The sequence below is a fragment of the Myotis davidii genome, unplaced genomic scaffold (genome assembly GCF_000327345.1).
Source record: "Myotis davidii unplaced genomic scaffold, ASM32734v1 scaffold208, whole genome shotgun sequence".
NCBI classification, from domain to species: Eukaryota; Metazoa; Chordata; class Mammalia; order Chiroptera; family Vespertilionidae; genus Myotis; species Myotis davidii.
This window is the reverse complement of record NW_006299706.1, coordinates 1503473-1516235: the sequence shown is the minus strand read 5'-3', so window position 1 is coordinate 1516235 and position 12763 is coordinate 1503473. Positions and strand designations below refer to the sequence as shown.

Genomic DNA, 12763 nt, shown 5'->3' with positions numbered 1-12763 from the left:
GCGCCCTTCGCTCCCTCCCTCCCTCCCTCCCGAGGAGCTGCCGCCGCCGCTCTGCCGCCGCCACTCCGCCGCCATTTTGGGTTCGCTTGGCGGAGGGGGAGACGATCCCCATCTCGGTTGCGGGACCCACCTCCCCTCAGTTTCTCTAGCTTTAGCCCCACGCCTTTCTCTTCTCCTCTCTCCCGTCTCCGCCAGTCCGCTCCCCCGCCGGCCGCCTCTTGACAAGCGAGAGGGATCCGCTGTGGACCCGGGGAAGCGGAGGAGCCTGGTGGCGGCCGTCCCCTCTTCCCCACTTCCCTGCACTCTCATCGCTGGGCCTCGGCCTCTGACACGGTGAGTAGAACCGCCGGGGGAGGTCTTGGGGCCTAAGTCATTCCTCCGCTACTCAGCCCTTGGCTGCCGGGGCGCTCCTGTCATCTCCCGGACCCGCGCCTCCGGGAGAGCGGCGGCGGGAATGGGGGAGGGGAGCGCAGGGCAGGGGATCCTGAGCTCATCGGGAAGTCCCTCCTGGCGGGGCCGAAGGGGTGTCCCTCACTGGCGGGCTCCTGGCGCGGGGCCGGGGGGCGGGAAAGTCAGCCAGCGGAGGCGGAGTCGCCCGTGTCCCTGACAGGTTTATTTCGCGTGTGGCGTGGGCCCGACGGGAGCATCCCCCCGGGTCCGGGCTCCGTCTGTTACGGGGAGGAGAGTGGCCGGAGCAGCGATCTTCGGAGGGTAGTTTGCCTGCACGGTCAGGTCTGTTGTGCTTCTGACCCGCTGAACTGCATGCAGCGAACGACAGAACGATCTCAGGGTTCTAAGTTGAATAAATGTTACTGGTTAGTTTGTACATGGAAAGACATGTTTTTCGTCTAGAAGACAGATGGTCTGTTGGTATAGAGCGGCTGTGTGTGTGTGTGTGTGTGTGTGTAAGGAAGGAAAGTGTTCCGGAAGAGTTTGCTTGTATTTGTATAAGGGTAATGGAGTTCCCCCTGTAAGTTAGCTTATTTTAAAAATAAAACGTGGGATGTTGTTCCCTGCTGATTGACATGCGTGTGTATTTTAGGGTTTGGGAGCGAGTGCGTTATTACTTGTTGGGGAAGAGCAGTCAGGGCAGTAGTATTGTAGACACACTAGCGCGCGCGCGCGTGTGTGTGTGTGTGTGTGTGTGTGTGTGTGTGTGTGTTGGGGTCAGGGATGGGAGAAGCCTGTCAGAGCCAGGTGTGGTCTTGGGAATAGTTGGTTTCTCTAATAGAGTGCATCGTGTAAATGCAAGGGCCCAGACCATCTTTAACAGCACAATTATTGTGAGGGTATAAAGAATGCTTGGCCTTTTTGCGGACCTGAGTTTATATCAACACTTTATAATAGAGTAAAGCATTTGTATTTTTCAGACTGCACTTGCAGTGTGTGTGTGTGATCCTAAATACCTGTGAAAATGGTAGGATAGATGTTTTCTCCTATTTGACAGAATAGGAAATTGAGGCATAACGAGATAATTTTTCCAAGGTCGCAAGTTAAGTTGGGGACAAAGTTGCTTTATAATTCAGTGGTTTGACCACTACTCAAGTAGTATTTCCATCATACAATGAATGGAGCCTCTGAAGGTCTTTGACAGGCAAATCTTGAGTTTATTGGAAAGATAGGGGCATATGTGACTGGTTGGATAATATATTTGGTACCGATCAATTGTGTCAGACATGTATATGGAATGTATGTTGTCCTTGCTCAGGTTGACCTGTATGAAAATGTGTATCCATGACTATTATTTTTTGTTTACGGGAGAAGCAGAGCATTTTTGACAGTTAGGCTTGTGTGTTTGAGAGAGGGATCTTTCATAGCATAACTTGTACCAGAGCAGCTGCATGGGCTCTGACAGCTTAATTTTTATTTTGACAGCTTAACTTTAAATCTTTGGGAGGAAGGATCTTTCATTCAGTCAACAAATATTTAATAACTTCTTAATAAATTGTCCTGCCTTAGGCTGAGAATAATCAAGGTGACCCTGTTGAAACAACCTGAGTACATATGAAGGGGGACTTGTCTTGACAGAGATACATATTAACTTGAGCGAGGCAAACAAGTCAGTGTGGAATTGAAACTAGAAAACCTTCCTAAAAATATTCGGTTTGGAGGGTATTTAGATCTTCCAGACATTTTAATATGAAAGGATAGAAGTGTATTTTTTTAAAAATATATTTTATTGAGTTTTTACAGAGAGGAAAGGAGAGAGATAGTTAGAAACATCGATGAGAGAGAAACATCGACCAGCTGCCTCCTGCACACTCCCCACTGGGGATGTGCCCGCAACCCAGGTACATGCCCTTGACTGGAATCGAACCTGGGACCTTTCAGTTCGCAGGCCGACGCTCTATCCACTGAGCCAAACCAGTTTCGGCAGAAGTGTATTTTTAATTAAGACTCTTAACAGGGTAGGTAGCCAGGTTGTGATAGAGTGTGTCGTCTTTTGCTTTTTTGGGGAAGGGGGGATTTATGAGTAAACTATTTGGGGGATCTTGGAATTGTTGTTATATGTGCCTATGGATATTGAAACTTTGGCTAGACTGAAGGAATTCTTCGAAAGGCTAATTTATAGTAAGGATCTCCTTTATGAATATGACTTGAATAAAGCCAACTTAATTTTATTTCTCTGGAAGTTTGAATTTTTAAAAAAATGTATTTTATTGCTTTTTTACAGAGAGGAAGGGAGAGGGACAGAGAGTTGGAAACATCGATCAGCTGCCTCCTGCACACTCCCTACTGGGGATGTGCCCGCAACCAAGGTACATGCCCCTGACTAGAATCGAACCTGGGACACTTCAGTGTGCAGGCTGACGCTCTATCCACTGAGCCAAACCGGTCAGGGCATGAAGTTTGAATTTTTTGATGTGCCAGATCAGTGGTTCTTAAAGTTTTTTGGGGGACACTTACCCTTCTGAGAATCTAGTGTAAGACCCTTCCTCAACTGTAGAAAATGAGCATAAGAATAGTCACACAAGTTATGCATACAATTTCAGGAACTTAAATTGTAATGAAATAGAACCAATTTATATTCAGTTCTCATTTGAAAGCCTTTTTTTTTCTAGTTTTGTTTGGGAGTGAGTATGCTGTTATGAGTTGAAAAGATGAAGGATTCTGTGACTTTATTTGAGCATGCTGACAGTAAGGAGAACTTGAAGATCCATGTTTTTAATTATTTTTATTTCTTTGCATACTTATTTCTGCAGTGTTAGTATGTGATTCTGAATTAGGTGGTAAGAGAATATAATACAGCACAAATTTTTATAAATTTATTCCTTTTAGTTATCTTTATTTTCAAACTAATATCTTTCCAGTTTTGTATTGGAAATGAGGCTCATTTCCTGAAATTTATCTTAGTTATAACAAATATTGAGTTAATTCAATTCAGGGGATAAAAAGATGAATAATATATGGGCTCTATCCTTGAAGGTATTCTAATCCAGTTGAAGCTATGAATTGTATGATGGTAGGGACTTTCAAAAGGGCAAAGAAGGAGGTGGGAAGCATATTCCTAGGAGTTAAGGTTTCATAACTTAATTGCAGAGTTTTTGCCACTACTTATTCTTAGGAAGCTATAATGTCTTCATACTTTTTATGCAACTTCGTAACTAAAAAATGTACTTTGATATTGAATGATTGATCATTTGATGTTTTTGGATTGAGGAACTCTGGTTTGAAAAGGAGGCAGACATTGGTTGCATTCCTTATCTTGTTTTGGATATATTTCCATAGTAAGTTTATGTAAAAAAGATTAAAAAAATTTTTTTATTGATTTCAGAGAGGATGGGAGAGGGAGAGAAAGATAGAAACATCAGTGATGAGAGAGAATCATTGATTGGCTGCCTCCTGCATGCTCAAGCCAACAACCTATGCTTGTCCCCTGACTGAGAATTAAACTGTGACCTCAAAGATCTACTATGATCAACCACTGAGCTATGCTGGTCTGGCTAAAAAATGTCTTAATGTCATATTTGGATATACATGCACCTAGAAAACACTTCTGGGGGTAAAATCCAGTAGTTATTTCACAGACTACCCATGAATCTAGTACTAGAAATTAAAAACAATTACTGAATTTTTAAAAGAACAAGAAAATTAGAAAGGTGTTTCAATAGGACAGATTATAGGATTCTGCAAGATAATGGAGAGAGATCTTAAAAATGTTCTGATTGCCTCATCTTTTTTGTCATGGCCTCTGTGTAAGAATGTTATGTAAGTTTGTGAACAGATTAAATTCACTATTCATTAACATACATTCCATTTCAAAATTTAAAAGTATGTACAGAAGTGAATAATTTTTTTGTCATTGCCTGTTTTCAAACCGATGACGATTCTGGTCCATGCACTACTGATAACACGAAGCAGTGGAATCGCAAACGTCAAGAATCATTTTGTTCAGAATTTGCATGCCTTCGATTCATTGGTTTTATACTGTAAACTTTATTTTTTATGTATCCCCTTTTGAAAAAGTCTAGTGGCACTTTAGGATGAGTTTTCTTCGTTCGAAACTTAGTCTGGCTTCACCTATTATTTCAAATCAGTTAAACCTGAAAAGGAGTGAAAATCAAGTGAGTTATCAGCTGTTAAAGTGTGTATACATTTTTTGGGACAACCTATATATCTGTGCATATAGATACATATGTATATAGTCTCTTTCTATGTATGAGATACTTCACAAAAGTAATGCTTGTAATAATAACAGAAAATTCTGCAGGATCTTTTAAGGATCAAGAATGGAAAATAATTGCTCAGCCAGCATGGCTCAGTGGTTGAGCATCAAACTATGAACTAGGAGGTCATGGTTCAATTCCCAATCAGGACACATGCCCAGGTTGCCGGCTTGATCCCCAGTGTGGGAATATGCAGGAGGCAGCCAGTCAATGATTCTCTGTCATCATTGATGTTTCTATCACTTTCCTTCTCCCTTCTTCTCTGAAATCAATTTAAAAAAAATGTTTTTAAAGAAAAAAATGGAAATCAGTTTTTCTGTCCTTTTCTTGAGTTGTGTTTTAAAGTACAAACCATAACTTCCCTATATCTTTTTAAAAACATGAATTTATTGGGGTGACACCAGCTAACAAAATTATACAGGTTTCAGGTGCACAGCTCTACAAAACATCATCTGTACACTATATTGTGTGTTTACTACCCCAAGTCAAGTCTCTGTCCATCCATAACTTTTATATATATATTTTAAAATACATTTTATTGATCTTTTACAGAGAAGAAGGGAGAGGGATAGAGAGTTAGAAATATCGATGTGAGAGATCAATCAGCTGCCTCCTGCACGCCCCCCAGTGGGGATGTACCCGCAACCAAGGTACATGCCCTTGACCGGAATCGAACCTGGGACCCTTGAGTCTCGCGGCTGACGCTCTATCCACTGAGCCAAACCGGTTCGGCCATAACTTATATATTTTGCTAAGAACTGTGTTTTTATAGAATTAGTAGTACTACTTGAGGCTTTTTATTCTAAGTCTTTTTCTATACTGTATCAATAAAGATTTGGACACATTCAATCCTGCCCAAAATGATCTGCCTACAAACAGTAGAGAAGTTTTACCATATGTGTAGGTGGTATGTCTCCAGTTAACAATTTCATATTGCTATTTAAGTTATGTGTGTTATAAATCTTTTAAGGTTACTGAAATCCACTGTGAGGTCTACTTTGTGTCTGCCTTTTCAGAGCATGAGATATCTTAAGCCTGGCTGCCAGAAGAGAGGAAAGTTAAAATAGTTTTTGTTTCGTTTCGAGCTATATTGTAGGGTGTGTTTTTTCCCCCTTTAAATTACTTGGAGTGTTTTTTTTTGTTTATATTCTTTTGTATGTAGAGGTTAGATTTTAATACTTATGATTTGTCATCTTAATTACAACTTTCATTTTTACATTTCATGTTTTAGAAATCACTTTTTTAGTAACTGCCTCACTGGGAGTGTTAGTGGGCAGTGTGATGTTGACACATCATCATAAATTATGGCTTCAAGTAATGACAGAAATTTACCTAATAACCTTTTTTTAAATATATTTTTTATTGATTTCAGAGAGGAAGGGAGAGGGACAGAGAGAAACATCAATGATGAAAGAGAATCATTGATTGGCTGTCTCCTGCACACCCCCCACTGGGGATCAAGCCCACAACCTGGGCATGTGCCCTTGACCTGAATCGAACCCGGGACCCTTCAGTCCACAGGCCAACGATCTATCCACTGAGCCAAACAAAACCTGCAGGGTGTGGGTTGTGGTCTTGATCCCCAGTAAGGGGTGTGCAGGAGGCAGCCAGTCTTTGATTCTCATTGTTGATGTTTCTATATCTCCCTCTCTGAAGTCAATAAAAATATAGCTAAATCTATATAAAATCAATGACATCAATGAGAGCCTCAAAAATTGGATGCCATTTACTGAAATTAGGAACACTGGGAGAAGCAAGTTGCGGGGGTGCAACAACTAATCTGATTTGGATATACTGACTTTAGTTTTCTATTAAGTGTTTCTGGTTGGGACATTGAATAGGTAGTTGGATGTATAAATTTGGGAGTTCATCATTGTAGAGTTGGTATTGAGAACCATAGAACTTGATGATATAACCTGGGGAGATGAAGTTATTGGACTGAATTGTGAGATATTTTTGACACTTAGAAGAATTTAGTCAAGAATGATGGGATTGAAAGATGAATTATTCAATTAAAAAATGGACAAAAGATCTGAATAGATATGTCTCCAGAGAGGACATACAGATGGCCAATAGACATATGAAAAAATACTCAATGTCACTAATGATCACAGAGATGCAAATTAAGGCTACAATGAGGTATCATCTCACACCTGCCAGAATGGCTATCAATAAATCAGCAAACAACAAGTACTGGCAGGGATGTGGAGAAAAGGGAGCACTAGTACGCTGCTGGTGGGAATGCAAACTATTGCAGCCACTATTGAAAAACAGTATGGAGTTTCCTAAAAAAATTGGAAATGGAACTGCCATTTGACCCAATCATCCCACTTCTAGGAATATATACTAAGAATCCCCAAAACACCAATCAGAAAGAATATATGCACCCCTATATTCATAGTAGTGTTCTTTACAATAGCTAAGATTTGGAAATAGCCCAAGTGCCCATCAATATAGTTTTCTGAATAATGCTCTTAAGAAGATCCCAGGAATATGATTTAATCTTCAAGTGGTGGGATTGGTAATAGAGACAATCCTATATAATAAAAGGCTAATATGTAAATCAGACAGCAGAACAACCAGTCGCTATGATGCACACTGACCACCAGGGGGCAGATGCTCAGTGCAGGAGCTGACTACTGGTGGTCAGTGTGCGTGCTCCCATAGGGGGAGCGCTGCTCAGCCAGAAGCTGGGCTCACAGCTGGCAAGTGCAGCAGTGGTGGCAGGAACCTCTCCCCTCTCCGTGGCAGTTGGACATCCCCGAAGGCTCCTAGACTGCAAGAGGACGCAGGCTGGACTGAGGGACCCCTCCCCCGCAACCCCCAAGTGCATGAATTTCCTGTGCCAGGCCTCTAGTTTATATATAATGATAGGAAGGAAAACAGGTACAGGCAGGTGCGTGCGATACAGTGGGAGCTTGTGACAGTTTTCTTTATTGCCATCATATTGGAAGCAAAATCAGTGAGATGAGATGATATGAAATAGCTTCTAGGAGAGTGGTGGTGGAGTGAATAGATTATGGGAATGTGTTACAGCTCTAAGGGCCACTTGATATTAGTGGTCAGGAATATAAAGTGAGATTAGTGAACATTGTTTTTCTTAGACTAGTTTTGATGGTACAGAACTAGAAGAGGTATTAAGATATGATTTGAAAGCTATTACTAGTGCAGTATATGATAGTAAGTTTACAGAAAACCATTTATATGAAATATAGTCAAAATACAATTAAAAAACAGGCTTCTCATAAGATGAAATCATAGTAAAAACAAAAAACAAACAAAAAGGAGAAACATTTTCTGCATACCAAACATATTAGAAGCTATAGGGGGGCCTTAAAATCCCTTCCCTCCTTCCATCTACTACTTATTGGGTATTAACATATATGATATTCATTGTTCCAGGTGCTGGGAATGTAGTGAACAAGCCAGAAGAGTTTCCTACCCACATCAAGCTTACATTTTTTTAAAATAATTTTTTTATTGATTTCAGAGAGGAAGGGAGAGGGAGAGGGAGATAGAAACATCAGTGATGAGAGAATCGTTGATAGTTTGCCTCCTGCACGCCCCACATTGGGGATTGAGCCCACAACCAGGGCATGTGCCCTGACCGGGAATCAAACCGTGACCTCCTGATTCATAGGTCGATGCTCAACCACTGAGCTATGCCAGCCGGGCCAGGCTTACAATTATAGTCTATTTGGGAAAGCAGCTGATAAATGTGGAACAAGAATAAAAAAACCCAGGTTGTGATCCAGTATGGATAATAGATATTAAGGGAAGAATCAGGTCAGTGCAGGCTTACATATAGATCTGAGAACATCTCCACTAATAAAAGAGAAGTATGGTAATTGGCGTACGACCGCTACGCTTTTCATTGGCTAATCAGGGTGATATGCAAATTAACTGCCAACTAAGATGGTGGTTAACTGCCAACAAAGATGGCGATTAATTTGCATATGTAGGCACAATGCAGGGAGATGAAAGGGAAAGCAGGAAGAAGCCTCCTGCCACTGACAGTGATCGGAAGGAAACCCAGCGGGGAGCTAAGAGCCAGGGGTCAGGGGGCCGCCTTTGCCCTGCCCCCAAGCCATGATTGGAGAATTGGGCGCCTTTGTCACCCTGGCCAGTAATAGCATGAAGTAAGGGTGGAGCCAGCGATGGGAGCTGGGCAGGGTCAAAGCTGGCAGTCCTGGGAGCTAGGGGTCCCTTGCCTGGGCCTAAAGCAGAGCCCGCAATCGCGGGGCCACTGCAGCTGCGGGTCCATGCTGCCCTGGCCAGACGCCTCAGCCAGAGGTGTCCTGCGGGGGCAGGGGTGGAGAGGTGTTAGGCCTGGGCAGGGGCAGAGCGGGAGATCTCAGGGAGCTGGGAGTCCCCTGCCCAGGCCTGAAGCCTGAGTCAGAGGCGTCAGGCTTGGGCAGGGGGGTGGAGCAAGCGATCAGAGGGAGATGGGGGTCCCCTGCCCAGGCATGATTCCTGGGCCAGAGGCATCAGGCCTGGGCGGGGGTCAGAGCCAGTGATGGGGGGAGATGGGGGTCCCCTGTCCAAGCCTGACACCTCTGGCGGAGGTGTCAGGCCTGGGCAAAGGGCCGATCAGGTGATCGGAGGGTGATGGGGGTCGACTCCTCTGGCCGAGGCATCAGGCCTGGGCAAGGGCAGAGCCAGAGATGGGGGGGGGAAGGGGGTCCCCTGCCCAGGCCTGAATCCTGGGCCAGAGGCATCAGGCCTGGGCTGGGGCCGAACCATTGATGCGGGGAAATGAGGGTTCCCTTCCCAGGCCTGACACCTCTGGCAGAGGCGTCAGGCCTGGGCAAGGGGCCGATCCTGCGATTGGAGGGTGATGGAGGTCAACGCCTGAGGGCTCCCAGTATGTGAGAGGGGGCAAGCTGGGCTGAGGGACCCCCCCCCCCGTGCACGAATTTCGTGCACCGGGCCCCTAGTAGGTCAATAATTCATTATCCAAAAGTTCTTTTGATGCTTTTAGAAAGATAATATAATATAGATTAGGTAATTTCATTTCCACAGTGGTTTTTAGAGTATCATTCCTTAATCAACACGTTAATATTTCACCATGAAATATATGACTAATCATAGAAATTGTGGTAATTAATAGAAAAGTGGATCGAGATCAGGTCATAGCATGTTTTGTTATCAGTGAATTATGCAAATACTTCCAATTTTTAGACTTCATATTTCAGGATTGTGCACCCATCATGGAGAAGATAGGACTTTGTACATTTAAAGGGAAAGAAAACACATGGCACAGAAACAGAAATGAATATGATTTGTTAGGGACAGTAAAGAAAACTGATTTGGCCGTGACCGGTTTGGCTCAGTGGATAGAGCGTCGGCCTGCGGACTGAAGGGTCCCAGGTTCGATTCTGGTCGGGGGCATGTACCTGGGTTGCGGGCACATCTCCAGTGGGGAGTGTGCAGGAGGCGGCTGATCGATGTTTCTCTCTCATCGATTAAAAAAAGAAAAAAAAAAAAAAGAAAACTGATTTGACTGAAACATAGAGACTCTGTGTTGGGAAGTAAGGGTAAACAAGTTTGAATAGTTAGAGCCAAATTATGTAAAGCCTTGAATGCCATTATAGACAGCAAAGAATTGTCAGAATGAGCTGATTGGAAGATTACTCTTTCAGCTGTTTGTGTGAATGAATAGAGTGGGAACAAAGCAAAAGTTTTAGTCAGTTGGCCATTATCTTTGTTCAGTACTTAAAAAGCTGCTGCTACTACTATTGATGGTAATAACAATAAATTGTTGATAACTTTTGTGTGCCAGTCATTTGGGCTATACACTTTACCTAAATTCTTTACAGAAGTTAAAACAATTCTATCATATGGTCTTTGGCCTTAAGAATCTTATAATCGTATTGAGAAAAAAAGTCTTAAGGCACATAGTTAAACTATAAAATATTCTACTTCATAAATGGGACTTTCTAAGGGAAAGGATATTCTCTTCTTTTTCCAGATAGTAGCGCTGGATCTTGTTTGGGATATATGCTTGAAATAAAGACTAGCCTATCAATCCTTAAGAATAGTGAAGTGCATTGTTTCGGTTTTATATTTACTAGTCAGCCTTCTGATTATAATACGGTAATCTAGTTTCTTGAGGATCTGTATTTTTGAGAAGGGGCTTGCCCTGTGTAGTTTATTCAAATTTTCAGCTAGGGTGTACCACTCACTTACTGTAAAATAAATTGGCATGCTGGTTTAAAAATATCTTATGAATTTGGGGAATTAAAGCATGCCAACTGACTACTATAAAAAATAAATTTCTGGTTTTCAAAGTTTTTATAACAATTGTTATAAATTATTTGTGTGATCAGTTGTTTAACTTTTGTCTTTCTCATTAAAGTATAAGCTTGTAAGTTTAGGAACTGGATCTGTTTTGTTGAATACTGTACTTTCAGGGTATTGTACATGATAGATGCTCAGAAATATTTTTGAATAAGTCCAGAGTTGAATTGTACAACGAAGATAATTTTAGCCTAAGAGTTCTAATGTAAAAAGCCTGATAACCTCTTATTAAAAAAGGTCAGAACACTGGAACCAGCCAAAAATGATTCTTTTACCCTTAGTGAAATTGATTTTATTCAACTAAAATGGAGAAATATATTCCTTGAAACTGAGGAGTGCTAAAATATATGAAATTATTTTTTTTACTTAGGCTTGTGTTTATAGAAACTTTTTGGTTGAGTTATAACAGTGGTTCTTAAACATTGATTTGCACTAGCTTGTTTGCCACTCAGCTTGTTTATGATATCTGTAAAATAATAAACTTACTCTAAAATTTTAAATCTAATCATAACTAAGTGAATTTAAATTCATTTTGAACTACATTTTTATTTGTTTCAACTGTGATTCTGTGTTCTTCTGACTAACTTGTTCCCCCTCTCCCCCTAATACGCATTTCTCACGTTACTTCTACTCTGATAAATTTTTGTTATGGTCTGTCCTGCAGAGAAAGAGATGCTGGTTGCAAGTTTTGGAGATTCCTGTTTTTTATGGAACACAGTTCTGTAAAATATTCATAGGATTCCTTGGTAATAACATACACTTGTGATGGACCTTAGAAATACTGCTATGTTAGGATTGGGTTCTGATTCCGAAGGATTTTCAAGAAAGAGTCCCTCTGCCATCAATGCTGGAACATTGGTCAGCAATAGAGAAGTAGAGCTAGAAAACAACGCAAAGGAGGAAGAGGGCCTTCGCAAATGGAATCGGGAAAGAAACATTGAATCAGGGAAAGATGATGATTTGACTGATGCACAGCAACAGTTTTCAGTGAAAGAAACAAACTTTTCAGAGGGAAATTTAAAATTGAAAATTGGCCTTCAGGCTAAGAGAACTAAAAAACCTCCAAAGAACTTGGAGAACTATGTATGTCGACCTGCCATAAAAACAACTATCAAGCACCCAAGGAAAGCACTTAAAAGTGGGAAGATGACAGATGAAAAGAATGAGCACTGTCCTTCAAAACGAGTAAGTAGAATTTGCAACAATATGTGGTGACAATATTTGGATTTCTCGATTAATTTTTATCTAACCTGCATACATTTTCTATGAAGTTTGAATTTAATCTTTGTAAGTTATTTCAAAATAGTCTGTTTTATAAGACTGAAATGAAATAGGCTTTGTGGCTTGTCAGGAGCTGTGAGTGATAGCCTTACCATGTATGTATTTGTATTAGTAAAATCATGGCAAATATTTTAAATGGAGTATACCCAGAATCCTGCTTCTAGTGGCATAGTGGAAAGAATACTGGACTTGTTTAGGAAGCCTAGATTTTAATTTTAGTTCCTGTTTATCAACAGTGTGACTATAGACAAATCAACAGAGAAGAAACTGAGACTCAAAGATTTTAAATGATTATAATATTACCTATCTTTTAGTGAACTGTAAGAATCCAGTTCACTAATATATGTTGAGAGCTTTTGTTAAATGAATTGTTTTATACAAGTATTAACTCTTGTTTTTCCTCACAAGACAAGTTAGTAAATTAAAAATTGTCCCCTTGCACTGGCTGGTATGGCTCAGTTGGTTGGGTGTTGTCTTGTCCTATGTACTGAAAGGTTACTGGTTTGATTTCTGGT

At 41.3% G+C, this 12763-nt stretch overlaps 2 protein-coding genes across 6 annotated transcripts in view; one reads left to right on the top strand and one right to left on the bottom strand.

Annotated features, from left to right (window-relative positions):
* The window catches only part of DAP3 (death associated protein 3), a 27949-nt gene extending 27483 nt beyond the window's left edge, over positions 1 to 466 (bottom strand). The window contains exon 1 of the mRNA XM_006775691.2: positions 131 to 466. Within this exon, the coding sequence (XP_006775754.1) occupies positions 131 to 309 (179 nt within the window). The 5' untranslated portion in view covers positions 310 to 466. The remainder of the gene's footprint in view (positions 1 to 130) is intronic.
* The window catches only part of ASH1L (ash1 (absent, small, or homeotic)-like (Drosophila)), a 127722-nt gene continuing 115204 nt past the window's right edge, over positions 246 to 12763 (top strand). For 2 of the 5 annotated variants that reach the window (XM_015571690.1, XM_006775695.2), the window contains exons 1-2: positions 246 to 333; positions 11632 to 12152. In XM_015571690.1, coding sequence (XP_015427176.1) covers positions 11733 to 12152 — 420 coding nt within the window. In that variant the 5' untranslated portion in view covers positions 246 to 333; positions 11632 to 11732. Of the gene's footprint in view, positions 334 to 11631; positions 12153 to 12763 lie in introns of those variants that run through there. The other 3 variants (XM_015571692.1, XM_015571691.1, XM_015571694.1) reach the window with 2 other exon arrangements.